Genomic DNA, 20,136 nt, shown 5'->3' with positions numbered 1-20,136 from the left:
TATATTGGCAGCAATAAAAAACATTGGATCTGCAGGTCCTTCACTACTGTTAGGTTTAAATCACCAAAGAGCCTAGTGTTTACAAGATGCCAATTAGAAAGAAGCAAATGCAGACTAAGGAATTGTAACCTTGAATGTCAAAGGGCAGTGCCATGTTCAAGTGAGCCTTCCCTCTCTATAAAGAAGACTGGCCATACTAGCACTTAGAAAAGGAAATCTAGGAAACTGTTAAAACTTACAAGCTGGCAATCCTGTGTGTTTTGTTCTGAATGTTTACTGAGGGACACAGGGTACAGAACTGTGAAATGGCACGCAACTAGTTTTTACTTCCTTTTGTTCGAAAAAGACTCAGGCATCAGCCAATGTGCTGACTCCGCACATTCATTTTGTCAATGGTGAGCTGATCTGGAGGGCACATTGATTACAATGCTGATGAACTCTAGGTCTTTCAGCCTCTGGCTAGGAAAATGGTGAATGATTGTTAAACATCCCTTGGCCCCCCACCTGCACCCCACTCTGAGCCAAAAGATGAAGCCAATATACTAAACTTTATTAGTTTAGACATGGGCCACTGAGAAACTCAGATTTATGCACGTCAATTATCGGACCCACTTCAGCACTGAAATGGACACAGACTATGCACTTGCCAATTTCTAAGTGTGCTAAATTTCGAAGCAGAAATACTTACATTGCCATTGACAGAGAGGCGGGATATAAATGAAAGTATTATTATTTTTATTAATATTATTATTACATGCAGACATACTTGAAGACATGACTGTGCCATGGTCTGCACACTACCAGTGGTCTCTGCTTTAAATAATCAAGAATCACCGTCCTGGGAACAAATTTTTGACCCAAAATGTGAACACTAACCTATGGATCAGACAACCAAACTGGAAGACAGAAGTGAGTTTCGCAACTGGTATGTAAAAGTGCTCAAAGATGGTTGTACACTATCATTTTCTAGCCAAATCAAAATACTACTTCAAGTCACTTTTGAGCCATAATCATTTCATTAAGCCAATGTAGCATGAATTTAATATAAGCATACACAGAGTCCAAACGAAAAATCAATACAGTAATCATGGATTCCTCTCCCGAGGAGATACATGTACGTTATCAGTAAATGGCACACATTTTCTGCCTTCCTGAAAAGGTGAAGAGGATCTTCTATTCTCCTCGCCTTTCAAAAAGGTAGATGGTAAATTGCTACTCTGGCCTGATCCCATTTATCCAAGTTTTTATTAGGTTATAAAAATAAAATGCTAGCCAGGACTATGACAAACTACTGTTAGCCATTTTATATTTCAAACAAAGAATTGCCCTTTACCTAAAAGCCTAAAACAGAAATAATGAAATTATAAGAAGCTTTTGTTTTCTTTACCAAATACTGCCATGCTTCTTAACTTCTAATAATAAAAACACTATTCATTAGCGAAACACATGACATTAACAATTCTGTGCTTTTCCAAATTACAAACATAAGCTAACTACTGCCAGTATAGCAGATTGCTACTTTGGGTACTGAGATCCAGTGCTTTACCTGTGAATGTCATAAGGAGGATTCTGCCTTCTACCTGTGATTCACGTTATCCTTTAAGCTTGCCAGAGAAAGATTCAAACCTGAAGTAACACTTTAAATTTAGTCAGTTTTACTAATAAGCATTAATTTCTAGTCCATAACCAAGTCTGTGATTCCAAGACTCTATCTATATTACTAAAAGCAGGGGAAACTATATGACTTCACGTAACATTTTGGCAAATTGCCTAAGCAAATTTTATTTGGACCTTCCATTTTGCTGCGCAGTCTACAAGTTATAAGATCTCCAAATGAACTGGGTAATACCTGTTCCATGAGAGAGTGAAGGTCATTGCGAGCAGCATAAAATTTAGTCAGCTGGTAATACAGCCAGCCAAATAAAAATGCAATGCACCCAAGAAATATATAATCTGCAGTAAGCTGATTGGGATGTAAACAACATAAAATGGTATTATTCCAGCCCATTCTACAACTTTACAGAGATTTCAATACCAGAGCACTTTAAGAAAAGAGAAGCAGAAACCACCAGTCTGCAGATAACATTTGTGACTCCACCAGAAGCAGCTCTGTGGGTTTGGGTGCTGCTGATTTTTTAAAATCAGATCTCTAGCAGTCTCCTCAATATAGATCTGAACGCCTCCCATTTCCTCTAAACCTACTCTTTTTAAAAATGTGGCCAGCAATCGTTCCCCACTTGACCTCTACAGACCATGTTGCAAGTTGTAATCAGTCTTACCAAAACCACAGCTGTTAGCAAATGCTGCATGCTGACCTGCAATTTTCACTACTGTAATCAGCAAGAAGAATACGAAGAATCTGCTACAAAAACCACATCACTGTATGTCAAGCTCTGTTTAACCTCTGGTTTTGCCAAAGCTCTTAGTAATCAGAGTGGCTCTCCAAATATATCAGTACAGTGTGCCCTCTGTATCCACGGATTCAACCATCCATGGTTTGAAAATATATGTTTTTAAAAAACCAAAAACCAAACCTTGATTTTGCCATTTGATATAAGGAGCACCATTTTACTATGCTGCTTTATATACACTGTACATACTCGACTATAAGTAGACCACATATATAAGTCGAGGGCAAGTTCTGGAGCCAAAATTATGGATTTTGATATGACCCCTAGATACGTCAAGGGTAAAACCTAGGGGCATGTAATAAAGGACCTAAAGGATAAAGCAAAAGACCAAAGAATTTGCCAAATTCCATCAGGTGTAACTGTCTGTGCTCATACTAAGGCTGGATAGATGAGAAAACAAAGGTGGGTCGGTGCTTCCAGGACAGATTATGGTCTTGCCTTTCACCAGAAGATGATTCCCTTTTTTGTAAGAGTTAAAGCATAGTACTTATATTGACCCATGGATAAGTTGTCTCAGGTTTCTTGGTCCAATATTTTGACTAAAAATTGTAAACTTATACATGCGTACATACAGTAATGTGATGTGAGCATCCACACATTTTGGTATCCACAGGGGTCAAATCCCAGCAGATGCCAAGGGCCCACAGTATGAGAAGGCAAGTAGCCCAGCCCAGGACTTAAAAGATCTGTAGTATCTGAGACAGTAAGCTGTATTACCATGTACAGCATGCTACTTCTGCTTCTAGGTTAGCACTTAGAGAAACATGCAGGCTGAATTTGGTTCAAGGTTTCTTCCTTACGATCCTTATGCCAGTTTCTCCATGCTCCTGCAAAATTAGTCAAAGTCAAACCATAACTTTCTGCACACTACAAAAAAGAAATGCCAATGCAAAATAAGTCTATGTCAAACCATACCTTGGTGCAAACTACAAGAGAGAAAAATGTCAAGTGTAATCTAGGACAACTAATTTGTAAGCCTGCTGTTCTATGCATAACCGACAAAGCCATTTTGTAAATAGATGCCTGCTCTTAAGCAAATGATGGCACTTTGGACCAACATCCCAGCTAAATTTTGCCACAGCTACATCAGCTAAAAGCAATGGAATACAACCCACACAAGGAATCTTGGTCTGATTGTGCCCACTTCAATAATTCATTATGCAAGGGACTGGAAAAGTGTGGCCCATGGGCTGCATTTGGCCCCTGCACACCACAGCTCCAAAGCATCCCAACTCCAATTTTAAAATATCACCATGCTTTTCGAGCAATTTTAATCTTAAAGCCGCATATAAAGCCCCTTAAAACTTGCAAAACAACCCCATACCTCTGTTTTCATTGGAATCCCCCTCACAATGGTAGCAGGCAGTGATGCAATGACATTTCCAGTCACCATTTTGAGAAAGGCTCTGAAGAAAAAATGGAGGTATTTTGACCCAATGTGGTGTAGTCCACGAGAAGGCCTGTGGGGAAACTGGTCCCTGAGCACATTTAGTTGGCCACCCTTGCATTACACAAATGGAACATGGTTTACCTATCTTGCCACATCAAGACAAATAGGTATATAATTTCAAGAATAAAGTTATCTTGCTAGAATTCCCACAACAGGCAGAACAATGAAGGCTTATGATAGGAGTGGCAAGACCGTGGCTCAGCAGCCACATGCAGCTTTTTAGCCAATGAACAAGTTTACACTTCTTCCATCTAAAGCAGTAGGCTGTAGTCCATCAGAGTTTATGCTAAAATAAACTGATTACATAGTTTTGAATCTGTCACAGAACTCCTTTCTACAAATACATATTTTGTGGATCCAATCAAAAGCTTCAAAGACACTGATGAACCAGGGATTTATTGTCCTCTGCAGCCACTTGGTTTACAGATGCTGCTGAAACAAAAGCACCACCGCTGCCAGACAGAAAGGAATGGCTACAGAGGCACAGACAATGTGCAAGAGAAAACCTGACTCCAGAAGAAGCATGGAGGAAGAGGAGATAGAAGCCATTGATTGAGAAGTGTGGACAACATGGAAGGAAAGAGAGAATAACTAGCCCCAGAGGTATCAATGGCATGGAAAGCAGATTCAGTGCCAAGTCAGTGCTGCCATCTTTGAATACTCATACATACCTTGCAAGAATAAGGCATAGCCTATAGATCAGTGGTGGGCAAACTGTAGTCTGCAGGCCACATGTGACCCTCAAGGCCTTTTTTGTGGCCCTGAGAGAGTTAAAACACATACACACAATTTTTGCTCTAAAATGTCCCCAAGGAGTATGGAGGGCATTTTCAGCACATTTCATGGAGCTCTAGGCACCCCAAGGGTTTTAAAAAAGTAATTTTGTTTAAAAAAATTATTAACATAAACACAAACTCAATAAACAGATACACATGAACATACATTCCTCTTTGCCACTATAAGTATTAGGCTTAGTTTAAGATTTAACTACTGTACAGTATACCCAATCTTGACTCTTCATCATAATCTACAGTACATCTCTCTGGTTCTTAAACCTATTGCAAACTTGTAGACATCAGTGAACAGACATAAGCATTTCTTTTGTGCTCACTGTATTCTTTACCAGAATTTGAGATCTATGTACTTCTTAGTCTGACAACTGCCTTAAAGCTTTCTCCGTACTAGGCATAATATTTTAAGCGTATTCTTGCAAACCTTGATCATTTGCTGTTTTTGATTCCGATTCCTTTAATCGCTTTAATCTTTAAAACTTGAGACCGCAGATGGACTCCAATATCTTGGTAATATCATATTATTTCCTTCCATTGTTCATCAAGTTGTATCAACTTATGATCTCTTATCAGGGTAGTTAATTTGTCCATGAATTCATCATCATGTTTAAAAAAAAGTGTAATTATTCAAAAACTGGTCTGGCCCCAAATGCTCTCTATTGAGTCTGGAAGAGGATTTCACCCTAATTTTGACCTCTCCCGAGAACCAACATAGGCCCAGGAGAGGCCTTGCTGGAAACAGGATGTGACTTCAGCTCACTTCCAGTTAAAAAGACTATGGTTTTGCCAAATATCACCAATGAAGGCCCCCTTTTCACCTGGAGAGCCTTGCCGGTAAAAAAATTAGGAAGGCTGAAGCAGGTACAATGGGAGAGTATTCCTCTAAGGTCTCCTGGGGTTGTTAATGTACCTTTCTAGCCTGCCACAGTTGCCCAGCTCTGTTATACTGTATATACAGTGCGCCCACGCCATACGCGGGCGCGCCATATGCGGACTTGAGCGTATGTGCTGAAGCCGCAGCGCGCGCGGGGCAGAAATGGCAGCGCGTCCCATTCAATAGAATGGGCGCGCGCTCATTGCGCCCGTTGCGCCCCGTGCGCACCCGCGCCGCCGCGCACGAGCCCCATTGTTTCCAATAGGGCTCGAGCATAGGCGGAATTCGCCTTACGCGGCAGGATCCAGAACAGATCCCCCATGTAAGGCGAGGACGCACTGTACTCATGTATAAATCTTAAAATGTTAGTCAAAAAATTGTTCCAAAAAACCCAAGTCAACTTATCCATGGGTCAATGTTAAGTATTATACTTTAACTCATGAACCTTCCCTTGATGAAAGCCAAGAGTATAATCTGTCCTGAAAGCACTGCCCCCCCTCCCCCGCAACTCTATCATCCATCTAATCTTTAGGGTATGGACAACAGTTATGCCTACTGGAATTTTGTAAGCTCTTTGGCATTGTCTTCCTTTACTTCATCCTTTCAGTGTGCTCTTTTAAGGATTTTGGACATCAGCTCCCACAATCTCAGACTATTAGCCAACATGGCTGAGGTTTATGGGAGCTGAAGTCCAAAATCTCTTAAAGGGCACAGTTTGGGGACCAATGCAATACTTTGTTGCATGCCCCTAGGTTTTACTTATCCACAGGTCATATCAAAATCCATAATTTTGGTTCCCAAAATCTACCCTTGACTTACACATGAGGTCGACTTATAGTCGAGTATATACGGTAGATGCTTCTCTCCATTTTCCTTGCACCCATGCACCACAAGCTTCACAAGGGAAGACTGGATTAACAGAGCATTACAAGAGGAAATAGCATGCATCTTGCCCAGGCCTATCCATTCCACCCATGATCTACAGGACTTGGTCAGATAGACCAGGATCCTCTATAAGTCATGCACTGTTCCACTGTGCTTCCCAGTGTCCCCTAGTGTACACAAATGATATTGTGGGACGTATTTGCAAAGGCACAGCTGGGTACCTTACTGCTCTACATTGCATCCTTTCTGATCTGATCCTAGAGTTTGATGTGCTTTCCAATATCCTACATCTACTTCTATTTTCTGTTAATGAAAGGGATGTTGTTAAAGCCATGACATCGAATGACAGTGTATGACTTATAGAGGATCCAGGTCCAAGACACCTCCTCCCATGGATACCAAAATCTGTGGATGCTCAAATGCCATTAAGTACACATGAAAAGGTGTGCCTTATATAAAATAGCAAGTTCAAGGTATGCTTTTTGGAATTTATATCTTTTTGGAATATTTTCAAGCCATGGATGTTTGAAGCCATGGATATGGAGAGCCAACTGTACCAGAAACCAAAACATCAAGAAGGAAAATGAAGTTTTAAGCCAAAATGGAAGGAGTTTTTATGTTCAAGGGTATTTGCCTCCTTTTGTTTGCAATGCAATCATCATTCACTGCAGAACAGACCCCCTGAGATACTATTATGAAACAAATCCCAAAAATCCTCCTGGATGAGACTTGATGAAAATAAGACTGCATTAAAATTATGGCTAACAATAAAAAATGTAACTGAAGCCAGACTGCTAATACTGTCATTACCAAAGTCACAATTACAGGCAAATAAAAGTGGAAAGCTTGTGGCTCTCAAACTTTGTTATGAACTGCTGTTCACAATGACCACATGATGAAATTGTGGGTTCACCATAAGTGATCACACACACAGGCTATCCAAGGCTATGCTGTTTCATGACCTGAGACAGATGTGCAAAGGACAAGAAGATGTGACACAGAATGTTTTAAGAATGAGGGCTAAAGTTAATGCATATGTGAAAATGGAACTAATGAAGCAGTAAGCAGCAGCTATATGCTGCTTACAAGACTTCAAGGGTAAAGTTACTGGCTTAAAACATATTGAGCAATTGAACACAATGAGCTGTGTGCTATAAAAGAAGTTGAATGCATAAAGTGCATAGCCAAAGGCTATAAAACAAATGGCAAGTTCTGATTTAGCAGACACTATTAAAGCTGGGGGAGTTGCCATTTCAAGATGATACTGGACTTCAACAAAACTGTGTTTCAGTGTGACAACCACTTTCTGTCTTTACTATCTGCAGAATACTTCCCAGAAGCCACTACCTCTTTAGTAGAAAATCTGCTCTTCAATACACTGCAAATATAACTAGTAGAAATGTTATTGGAAAAGGTAACAGCAACTCAAATTTCAATGTTCGAACACAATCCCACAAATATCTTCAACGGGGTCAACTTACAGCTCCAAATTATTCAGAATTGAGAGCAACCAATTTTATTCTTTCATATACATGAGTCTAATGAAAGCAAGTAATGGGCTTACTTGCTGCAGCAAGGAATGTCAAGGTAAGCCACAGTGGAGCAGTTTCCATGTTCCACATATATTTGTTTCATGAATAATATACTTAATTTGGAATTTATTTTGTTCTTTAACTTCTGTCTGATCTTGCAGACATCAGAAAGTGTGTATTCAATTACTAACCTGGGAATAAAGAAGTCATGGTTAGCAATGCTTTCACAGCTAAAACTGAAGGTCTTACTCAACAATTTGAATCTGACCTCTTCAAAGGCACACCTAATAGAGTGATCTGTGTCATGGCAGCCCATCTTCATTCCTACATTTCAGTGCAAGACAAATGCTTCCTGTTAGTTTTCCTCGTTTGGATCAATGGTGATAAAGGCCACACACAAGGAAAGCTAAGTTTCTATATGAGCTCTAGAAAAAAACAGATTCTTCATTAACAGTAACTTGTCACATTGGCGATTACTGGCTTGGGAAGCAAGGTTTTTAAAAGGCCGTTCTCTCTCATACGAGTCCACCAAGCTATTCTGTTCCATCACCAGAGACCTTGCTTCACAATCCTTTGCCTTCTCAGCAACAGAACCAAGATCGAAAAGACTGGCAAATTATAAAAATGCAGTTGTTTTGCCTGGCATCTATTTTCAGAGCATTCTCACATTGTTATGGTTGTTTTTAGCTTGTCCACAGTCTTCTATTACAACTTGCATTGTGTTGTATATTATTTTCTGTTCACCGTAAGCTGCCTTAGTCCTTTTTGTATCTGAAAGGTGGGGGTAGAAATGGCTAAATTAAAAGCAAAGATCCTGTCTTGAAAGAAGTACTGACACAGAGCAGTGGCTAAATTACTTTTGCTATTCCATTTTAGTAGCCAATGAATACCATAATCAATGTTTAACTTTTACTTGCATGTGCTTACACCAGGACAAAATGGAAACAGACATGTCACAGATTTTAAACAGATTACTAGGTGTCCTGGGGACAGGGGCCGGTTAGCTAGGATAATCATGGGAAACAAAATCCACTGAACAGACAATTGCCAAATTAGCTGTACTTATCGTGCTGCGTTTTCTCGGTCACAGAATTAAAATTCGGTAAATACTATCAAAGAAAACATTTCCGTTCTTACCCAAAGCCAAGTAACATGCATCAATGAATTAGTGAGTATTATTCTCCCCCAACAAATTTTCAGACTTGCTATTTCTCTTTGTTGCCTGATTTGGGAACATGGAAAACTACAGCTTAGGCAGCATGATCAGTTTTCTAACCATCCCACAAAGCAGTACAGTTCGACAGCATCGTCTCATCTATATGGCAGCCTCAGCTCCAGCTATACCAATACATAATCAATACTAGATATTTTCCTTTGCCTATACCATATCTGCACTTGGAAGGAGAGAAAAAAGGCCGACGCTTGCCCCCAATACATAGGCACAATACAGCTTCCAGAAAGGATACAGACAAACAGCTGAACTTGTCTCAAATATGAGAGCGGAAGTGGTCTCAAGTGGGAAAGGGTTTTAACAGGTGCAAAGGATTAACCCATCATCATGAAGCAATACCATGGTTCTCCACCAGTATCCCCATGCCAAGTAATCCGAGGATAGCGGGTTTAGAGGGAATCCTGCATCCCAGCCTCACCGAACCTTGTTATCAGGTTATTCAAATGGCTTATTCTCATTCGACACCATCGCATTACAGACAATTGTTGATTAATCTCAATGCTTATACACAGATGTTGAAATTGTCCAAATCACTGATATTACAGGAACAACAGAATAAAGACAAAATCTATTAACCTGATTTATTTTTCCTCAAGGCAGTCAAAAAACTACAGACGTACTGAAAAAAGCAACTCTCAAGTAAACACATGATCTTACAAGAACAGTCCCTGTGTCATAGCCCTGCAGGGCATGAGGAACGCATGAGTGGAACATGTTTCTACATACTTGGAAGCATTGTGCTCATGACACGCAAATGCACCTCAATTTGTACAAGTCAGATTTACCAGTCTGCTATATTCCCCTTTTGTAGAGACACACAGCTCTTAGGATAACTACAGTCAGCCCTTCTTATACACGGATTTGTTATACACGGATTCAAGCATGCACGGTTTGAAAATGTTCCCAAAAAGTATAAATTTCAATGATCAAACCTTGATTTTCCATTTTTTTATAAGGGACACCGTTTTGCTCTGCCATTATATTTAATGGGATTTGAGCATACACGGATTTTGTTATACACGGGGGATCTTGGAACCAAACACCAGCGTATAACAAGGGTCCACTGTACTGCTAAACTGTTGCTAAAAACTGTTGTACATTGTAAGGGTTTATTAGACTCTCAAATTCAATGAACACAGTGTTAAAGAGAAGCCAAGGCATCCCATCTCGTTTAAAAATAATAAATGCAAGCGCTTCGTATATACCCATCATGCTCTGATAAAGCTGTAAAATAGAAGACTACGTGATACGCAGCCGACGCTGGAAGATTTAATCGGGGTCCACTAAGCTGTTTAAGTAACTGATGAAATCAACCATTTTCCCTAACAAGCCCAAAAAATGACCTCTAATCCAAGCTTCTACAACCGACGTGACACTCACTTTTTCTTGTTACTGTGCCAAGAATGCAGAGGTCGGTGCTCATGCATTCGCACAAGGTAAGACAAAGGCTTCGATGCTCAACACAACCCTCATCTCCAGACAGCAAGCCAAATTCCAAACCGATCGCTGCAGCATCACTTCTTCAGCTCCTAACAGGGGTTTTTTGAACCCCCCCAAAAAAAGGTTTGGCAGGCATCCATCCATCTGTTTTAAGGACATACTGCCAAGCCTTTCCCATACAAGCAGAGAGCAGCCTGACACACACACACACACACTGTGTATATATATATATATATATATATATATATATATATATATATAATAACCGCTCCGAACTGCATTCTCCAGCACAGGCAAAATCCTGTTATAAAACAGCACAGAAAAACAAAACAAGTGTGAGCTGCCTGGGTACTATAGCAAATCCGAACAGAATACACTGGGCATGGCAATGCAGGAGCAGAAAGCAATACATTTTGCAGCAGGGCTTCACTGAGTTGCGATCTTTCGATAAGGACGCTTTAACCCCAAGCAACCCAAGAAAAGGGAAAGGAAAGGTACAAGGTTTGACGCCAAACGCTGCAAGATTGTCGAAGCAGATATAAGGAACAGAGCGACAAAATCCGGAGGCACCAAGGAAAGTGAAAAGCTACAGTATTTTAAAGGAGGGGCAAAAAGGGATTCAGTCTGACACATTTTTCAACCCTTCTGGCCAGAAATGAGGACATTAAAAATATATATGGATGGATGGATGGATGGATATATCTATCTATCTATCTTCCATATTCCTAACAGTTAGCTGGAATCCAAGCTGAGATGCATTTATTTAGATAGGATGCCAGCACAATGCAGAAATCCAAGCAGCTTGGGCCATTTTTATCTCTCTGGCAGCCAGGTAATGCTATGAACGTTGTTACAATTGTGTTATTGTGGTATTATGATCCCCGCCCTTCAGCCCTAAAGGCTATCCAACTTCATGGGCTTTGCTTTTTTTGGAAGGGGGAGAAAAGGACTAAAAGATCACAACCTTAAAATGTTTTTTGGGGGGGGGGATCCCAGAGGATCAAAGCAAGAAAAGGCAAGGCAAGAACACTGCTGAAGGTGGAAGCAAATGGAGGACACAGAGGTGGAAGGAGAGGAATGGGGAAGAAGGGCAGGGCAGGGAGGAGGAAAGGGTTGCAAATGAAGAAGGAAAAGAAAGTGAATGGGAAACCATTATGAGAGGAGAGAAGCAAAAGGAAGGGGAAGTGGGATCAAGCATTTGGAAAAAGAAGATCCATTAGATTTTAGGTTGTAAGCCTGAAGTCTAATTAAAAATAGTAGTAATAATTGCAAGCCGCTCTGAGAGCCTTTAGGGCTGAAGGGCGGGGTATAAATACTCAATTAATTAATTAATTAATTAATTAGTTCTGCCATCCTTCGACCCGGTCCTTCGGGGTCTCAAGCGCTCGCTCCGATTGTGGCCAATGTCCTGGGTAGAAGGTTTGGAAAACATAAAAAATAAAATTTACATACAATAATATACATATAAATAATTATTATTATTATTATTATTATTTGTTTATTTATTTATACCCCGCTCTTCAGTCAAAAACTATGAGAGCAGCTTACAAGCTGTTAATTAGAGATACACGCTTTATTAGCCTATGAACCCAGTAAAGCATGCATTTATATACATATGTGTATATATATATGTGTGTGTGTGTGTGTGTGTATGTATATATATATATATATATATATATGAGTATAAGAATCACCTTTATGACCCAATGGTCACTCCAAATAGACACACAACAACAACAGAGTATGAGGTTGTTGCTGTTGTTGTTGTGTACCCTCAAATCCTTTCTGATTCATGGCCACCCAACGGAGGGTTGGAGCCCTCCTCCCCTGAGGCTGAGAGAGCGAGACTCCTGTCCCAAGGTCACCCAATAGTTTTCAATGGCTGAGGCGGGATTCGAACTCTAGCCTCCAGAGTCACAGGCGCTTAGAGTGGATGACAGCGCTACAATCAGGGCCAGGCCCGGGCTTACCTCGATATACCCCGCCAGAGTGGCCGCAGGGCTGGTGAGCGCCAAGAGCAGCAGCAGCGCCCATCCCAGCCGCCCTTGGAGGCCCCTCGCAGAAACCGTCGCCGCCGTCATCCTCTCGCCTCGACCTTCCTCCTCCGTCGCTCAGAAGCAACTAACGCTCCAGCCTCCGCAGCCAGGGCAGCTCGCTCGCTACGTCACGAAAAGAGGCGGAACTTCTACTAAACCATGCCTTTCCTCACCTCTTCTCTCCAATGGTGGTTTTTTATCAAAGCAGTGGGATTGGCTTCTACTAAGCCACGCCTCTAGGAGCAATGGGCGGGGCTTGTCCTAAGCCACGCCTTTTCAAACCTCTGTCCAGTGACGGCTTTATCAAGGCTTTCTCTTTAAGCCACGCCTCTCTCTCCAGCGGGGCATCTCCTAAGCCACGCCTTTCCGCACCTCACTCCTTCTCTCTTCAATGGAGGCTTCTCTTAAGCCACGCCTTTCTCTTCAGCGACGGCTTCGTTGGAGCAGTAATGGGGGCGGGGCTTATACTAGGTCACTCCTCTTCTCCCTTTAGCCTTTCCATCTCCAGGGGAGGCTTCGTCGCGGCAATGGCGCAGGTCAGGGAGGAGGAGGGGCTTATCCTAAACCACGCCCCACTGCATCTATCACACACGACGAAAGACAGCTAGCTGAGCCAATAACCGTGGAGCTGACCGCTCCCAGTCATTCGCTCTCTCTCGCTCTCTACTCCCGCCCTCCCCGAACGCTAGCCAATCAAGCGCAAGGGGAATAATAAAGTGCTATTAGGCCACTTGCCTCCTCTGGAACCCTGGGAATTGTAGTTTTGTGTGAGGCATTCTCTGTCAGAGACCTACGAACTACAAATCCCAGGGTTTCCATTACAGTTGTGTTCTTTTAAAGTGTATCTTTAAGCACCTTTATCTTTTTGACTATCTTTTATTGTTTTATATGCAATCTGTTTATTTTTTAAATATTGTAATAATTTAATTCTGCTTTAATGTAAATAGATAAATGTAAATAAATGTACATAAATAATGTAAATAAAGTCGCACAACAACTACAACAACATTCATTTTCAGTGCTGTAAGTTGTACACAAAACCTTTAGGTTGGGAACGACTTGAAGGCACACAACAACAACAACAACAACAACAACAGGATTCATTTTCAATGCTGCGAGTTGTATACACACCTTTAGTTGGAAACGACTTGAAGGCACACAACAACAGCATTCAGTTTCAGTGATGCGAGTTGTACACACCTTTAATTGGAAATGACTTGAGGGTACACAACAACAACAACAACAACAACAACATTCATTTTCAGGGCTGCAAGTTGTACACAAAACCTTTAGTTGGGAATGACTTGAAAGCACACAACAACAACAAGAACAACAACAACAGCATTCATTTTCAATGCTGCAGGTTGTATACACACCTTCAGTTAGAAACGACTTGAAGGCACACAACAACAACAGCATTCATTTCCGGAGCTGCAAGTTGTACACACACACATTTTTGGTGGTAGAGGTTAAAGGTTTAGTAGGTCTGGGGTTGCCAACTAATCGGAGAACTGCCCTCCCCAGCTCCTCTGCTTTTGGCTGCCCCTCCGCATGCAACAACTGGCCCCTGCCATGAAGAAAGATCTGCCACTTGCTCCTCTTAAGAGGCCTTGGAGCATTGACTGGTAAAGACTTGGCAACCCTGTCCACATCCCAGTCAGTCTCTTGCTGTAACAAGCTTATGCTCCCAGAGGGATATTACTTTTAGCTGTAAACCTATTAAGCACCACTGAGAATTTTACAGCGGGAGCGATAAGCTGGCGCTTAATGGCATTTATATGCACAGTACATTTGGAGTTCTCAGAGCATTTCACACATATTATCAGCTCTGTAATCCTTGCTGAGGTGGGCCTTGTGTTGCTATCTGCACATTATTGGCAGCACAACTCCATAAATGTCATGATTGTGGGAAGATGCAATCCAATAGGTCTGGAGGTCAGGGGTCCCGTTCCTACTCCTAGCGTGTTTACTTAGGAATTAAGGCCATTGACTTTGGTGGGACTTGTTCCCAAAGAGCCATGAGCATAGGCGCAGGTGTCTCTGGAGCAGCAGATCATCGAAAGAAATGGAGCGGTTTCAAGAGCTGAGCAGTTAAGACAGAGGTGTTTATCACATGGAGGTTTCTGCAGCTCTGATCTGACGCGAGTGCGGGTCCAACGATGTGAATTCACGCGATAACATGAATGTGTTATCACACGCAATTCCTTTCTATGGGCCCCCCTTCCGTGGCGCTTCCGCAGTGAATCCAAAGTGACCCCTCATTTTGATGAATTCGGAAACAGAATTTGCTTTCTGTTACCCATGCTGGTTTATATAAATTTTGGAATCCATGATAACCCTTAATGACCCCTGGATGAACTCTAGCAGCCTGTCCTCCATTACTGGCAAAGCGAGAGAACATATACACCTCCCCTAAGGGAGCACCCATATTAACATCTCAGAGGGTCCGGGGGAAGTCGCATGAAGGGATTATCTCAAGGCTGGGAAGAGTAAAAGGATTGCCTTGCCTGAAGCTATCAACCTCCTCCTCGAACCTATTGTCCGAGTGGCATAAGCCCTTTATACTATCTAAAGCAGACATCCAGGTGAAAAGAAAATCTTTAGAACACCTTTGTTTCGGCCAAGCCAGCCTCTTTGCCTCAGGCCAGATTTGGCCTATAAAAAGTCCCCACTTTGGCTGCTCAGCGCACCATTTTCAAGGTCTACTCACTCCACGTCAGTCGGACCTCTGTTCAGGTAGCTGGCATTTCTGCTCACTCCCAGGTTGCGGAGCAGACTTGTCTCACTGTCCAGCACCCCATTCGCTCCCCGGAGGGAATCTACATTCTGGTAAGCATCTCCATTAGTATCGCCTGAAATCTGTTCCCATTTTCCAACCCTAATTTTCCTGAGTCCTGAGTGTGTGTGTGAGTGTATGCGCAACACATGTGTTTTCCCCATTTTAATAAATTAGACATCTAGTTATTAATATCCGTCTCAGCTTTATTTATTGGGATCCCCTGGTCTACTCCGTATACATATCAGGAGGGCGATTTCGGTGGGCTCACGTAGCCAGCCCCTCTTGCAATATTTGAGCTAATAACAACATAATAAAATTCCCCTACGGACGCTTGGCTACATTTCAAGCTCACTTCGACTTCACTCCGAATTGGTCTGGTGTGGAATGCTACTTTGCTTTTGCAAACCCCCCAGGTTGCAAATTTCCCATGATGCAGCACTGCAATTTTCCCCCATTTCCTTCAGGGCAACTCATTTTTTGGGACTATATATATGTGTGTATGTGCGTGAATGTGAATATACAGATATGTCTGTCTGTCTGTCTGTCTGTCTGTGTGTGTTGAAATTGCTGAAATGGAAGGGGAAATAAAAAAGGGAGATGAAGAAGACACAGAAATGTTCACGAGGCAAATATTCATGCAATTACGCAGAACAGGGAACAAGAACTTGCACCCCTTTTCATCCCGGAAACGTACAAGGTCACAATGCATTCAGACCCCCACTGAGCATGTGCAAGGGTGCCGATTTGAATCGCTGAATCTCACTGGTGTGGTAATACAATTTGCACTCACTCCGCTTTGCTTGAATCCGCACCACGTGCCTTGCCTTGGATTCAATTCCCCCTCGATTCGGAAGGGCAATGGAAGGGCAACCAGGTGTGATAAAACATGTGTGTTATAACATGAATTTGCATCGTTGGGCCCGCAGTCACATGCAAAAATTCCGCAGTTGTACAAATGTTAAATGGTTAAAGTAATTTGGTTGATCACAAGCCTCCTTGAGTTTATATTATAGAGGAGCACATGGGAAAGGATGGACAGTATATAAGTCCCTTTGTGTATCTACTTCCCTCATTGTGTTCTTATTTACCTTTTTCTGTGCAGCTGGTTGAAGTCCTTTAAGCTCAAAAGTCCATATTTGATGTTAAATTGGGCAGCATGATGCACCCAGTTTTTAATAGGTAAACCGTTAGATAGTTCTATCAAACATTTTTGGTAAAGTCTAGTGTTATCCATCCCCTGAACCTTGAGCCAATAACATATCATTCTTTTGTCTATTTGGCTCTCTGTGCATAATGTGCCCTCCAACATGTTACTGCTGCCTCCAAGCATCTCAGCGTACCTGTTCCTTTGGGAGACCTTTGGAGTGGTTTCAAGAGCTGAATAGTTAAGACAAAGCTTGGAAAAGTTGTTATTCCTTTTGGACTGCAGCATCCAAACTCAAAGGGAATTCTGGAAATCCTATGGTTCATAAAAAATATGCTCAAGTGTTCCAAGCTCAACCAACTCAAGACATGCCTGATGCAAAGAACAACAAGATCCTTTCCATGCACAAAAGCAAATGGGAATCCCAGTTGAAGTTTATGGCACACAAGTGGAGGTAACTAGAAGTGGATGTTGGAGCACTGGAGTTCCCATGAGCCCTAGTCAGCATCGCCCGTGGCGAAAAATGCTATGAAAGCCAGTCCAACAATATCTGTTGCTGGTGAAATGTCAGGAATAAACTCTTCTAGAACAGGGCCACATCGCCCAAAAAAACCCACAAAAAACTATGGATGCAGGCCATGAAAGCCTTCGACTTCACAATATCTGTAGGGCTGCTTAATTCCCACTCTGACCTAAACCCAGTTGTATTAAATGGAATTTTGTGGCTGAATGAACATCCTTACAAAGGCACAGTTACATAAATCCAGTTGTTTAGACCCAACCAGAGTAGAGCCATTGAGTTGGTAAGAACTTAGTAAGCCAACACCTATGTTCCATTGGTTCAATGTCTTTACTCTAGGTTGGGACCAAACAGTTGGATCCAGGCCTTGCAATGCAAGACAAGGACATCCCTTCCAACTGTCCCAGTTTGACAGGGGATATTATCACACACAGATGTGATAGGGACCATGACTGCGACAGCATGAAAGGCTTTCAAATCGTAGCCCCAAGTCCTCTATTAACCCATCCTTAAAGCAGCATTGCAATAACACTAACTTCCATTAATGCAAAATGCAGCCCAATGATGGGTTAATGACAGGAGCAGCGTGGCGTCCTGTGAAAGTCTTTTGCGCGATCGCGATCAATCGCGCTTTTCAGGCAGGTTAATGATGGTATCTGCGCAACGTTGTCTGAAAGTTGTGTGATAATCCCCAGGGACAGTCCTGATTGATCCTATGTATTCCCACTTTTTCAGTTGCTGTTCAAATTGTCCTGGTTTCTTTCACCGTCTCCCACTTTCCCCTCTTTATCCTCAACTTACTTCAAATGCTACAAACTGAGTTCCAAGTGCAAATGTAGTTTGCACTCAAATAACTCAGTGGAGATTGTGAAGAGAGAGAAGAGAAAGGGGAGAATCTTGACCTTCCCTTTCAATTCAGGCAAAAGCAAACTGCTGCACCCTTTCCTAACTCTTGCATTCTCCCTCATAAATAACTTTTGCCATCCTGATCTTACTCTGATGTTGCTTGGACACACTCTTGGTTTTCAGTGAAATATGGGAGCGTGTGCAAGGCCAATTCAGACACACAAAAAGGTTGCTGTTCCTTAAGAGCATTGATCTGAAAGGAGGCTTTCCTGAGTTATTTATGATACAGTTTTGTATATTTGTGGTAGTTTTGTTGTTGTTTTGCTTCTGGTGCAATTTTTGAGATGGCTCCCATGTTAATATCCTTACAGAGCAGCAGTAGTTTTGCTTTCCGAAACACCTGTCTTCCCGTCTCCGTCTGTTCCACATTTACAACCTGAGCTCTGAAATGCAAACTACAGTGTCAGTATTATATCTCAAGTGACTCTCCTTGAACTTTGGTCCCAGGATCGTAAAAGAACGATGTGGAATTTAAGCACCACGCACCCTCACATTTAAAGTTACCCATCAGCTTGGTAAAGATGGCCTTGGAAATTGCACCTGGAAGGAGAAAAAAGGATTACATGAATTACAAGTCACTTGGGAAAACCTCATTCAGGTAAATGTTCTTAAGCAGCGGCATTATTTTTAAACAAGTGTGGGAAAGATCTTGCCTTCTGCAATTTCCAAGCTAAGGCTTTTGAGTGGAAAAACCTGAAGATGTTTTTGCAGATGTTTAGAAGATGGTGTTTTGCTGAGTTGATCAGTAACTTTAATTACAACAGTGTTCTGTGTATGATCACCATGACCAAAGTTCGAGGAGAGGCATCCATGGTCATCATAGTGTTTTGGATTGCAAATGCCCAAATCGCCCAGTCTATATGGCTGCTTTTGGAAACTTTTCACACCTTGTATAGTGGGCCCCTGGTATCCACTGGGGCTGGCTTCCAGGACCCCCTGTGGATACCAAAATCCCTGGATGCTCAAGTCCCGTTAAATGCAATGGCATAGTAAAATGACGTCCCTTATATAATATGGCAAAATCAAGATTTGTTGTTTGGGATTTATTTTTATTTTTTTGAATACTTTCAAGCATGGAGAGAATCTTTGAGATTTTAGTAAAGACAGGATAAACATTCATTAAGATGTGTTTGAATTCACATATTAGGATCAGCTTAATTTCAGTTAACCTACGCCACTGATTCCCAAACGTTGGTCCTCCAAGTGTTTTGGGCTTCAGCACTCAGAATCCTCAGCCACTTTGGCCAACGGTCAAGAATTCTGGGAGCTGAAGTGCAAAACACCCAGAGGACCAAAAGTCTGGGAACCGTTGACCTACACCATTGCAATTAAAAAAGGCAAAATCACGACAAAACTGATTTATTAAACCATAAGACGATTGTTTATGAACTGAATAACTGTAACGGGTCATAAAGTTGATTTATGAACAAAAACGCAGCTGGAAAGTAAGACTTTGGTGATTGAGGTCCAAGCCATGAACCTCACTGGTGGCCCTGGCTCACTCACTGCCTCTCCGCTTGACTTACAGGGTTGTTTGTGAGGATAAAATGGGGTATCATGAGATGTGAAGCTTTCCTTCCCCACACTGAAATCCTCCTGAATCTTGCTGTCTCTGATCAGTTAGGGAAGTTCCTGTGCACATAGGGAGATCTTCAGATAACTCAGTCCTCAATTATTCTGTTTTAGAAGCTGACACTTTCTGAACTTCGGAGGAGATGGGACTCGCTGTTTGCCTGTAACCAGGCTGGGGAACCCAAAGTACTCCATGTGCTGTTGAACTCCAGCTCCCATCACTCCTAGCCACTGTAGATGAAGTATGATGCAGTTTATCAATATCTGGAGGGTTGATAGTTCTTTACTTTTGGTCTACATGGTGGCACTCTAAGAGAAGAAGACTAGTGAAGAAGAAAAGAAAGAAAGAAAGAAAGAAAGAAAGAAAAGGGAAAAAAAGAAGAATTAAGGAAAATACAAAACCTAAAAATGCATTTAACACAAAATCGAGGCAAAAGTTTAAAGTAAAATAAACATCACCATCAACCATTATGAGTAAAATAAGACATGAAACTCTGTGGTTCAGACCATTTCTACTGAGGTCTTCTTCAGCCCTTTCATGAAGAACTAGGCTAAAGCAATGTTT

The 20,136-nt window shown here is 41.8% G+C and overlaps 1 protein-coding gene across 4 annotated transcripts in view; it reads right to left on the bottom strand.

Annotated features, from left to right (window-relative positions):
• APLP2 (amyloid beta precursor like protein 2) overlaps nt 1–12,772 on the bottom strand; it is a 64,556-nt gene extending 51,784 nt beyond the window's left edge. The window contains exon 1 of one of the 4 annotated variants that reach the window (XM_042471761.1): nt 12,585–12,772. In XM_042471761.1, the coding sequence (XP_042327695.1) occupies nt 12,585–12,695 (111 nt within the window). In that variant the 5' untranslated portion in view covers nt 12,696–12,772. The remainder of the gene's footprint in view (nt 1–12,584) is intronic. The other 3 variants (XM_042471762.1, XM_042471763.1, XM_042471764.1) reach the window with 3 other exon arrangements.
• Nucleotides 12,773–20,136: the final 7,364 nt, after the last annotated feature.

The sequence above is a fragment of the Sceloporus undulatus genome, chromosome 6 (assembly GCF_019175285.1).
Source record: "Sceloporus undulatus isolate JIND9_A2432 ecotype Alabama chromosome 6, SceUnd_v1.1, whole genome shotgun sequence".
Lineage (NCBI taxonomy): Eukaryota > Metazoa > Chordata > Lepidosauria > Squamata > Phrynosomatidae > Sceloporus > Sceloporus undulatus.
This window is presented reverse-complemented; position numbering and strand designations above follow the sequence as displayed.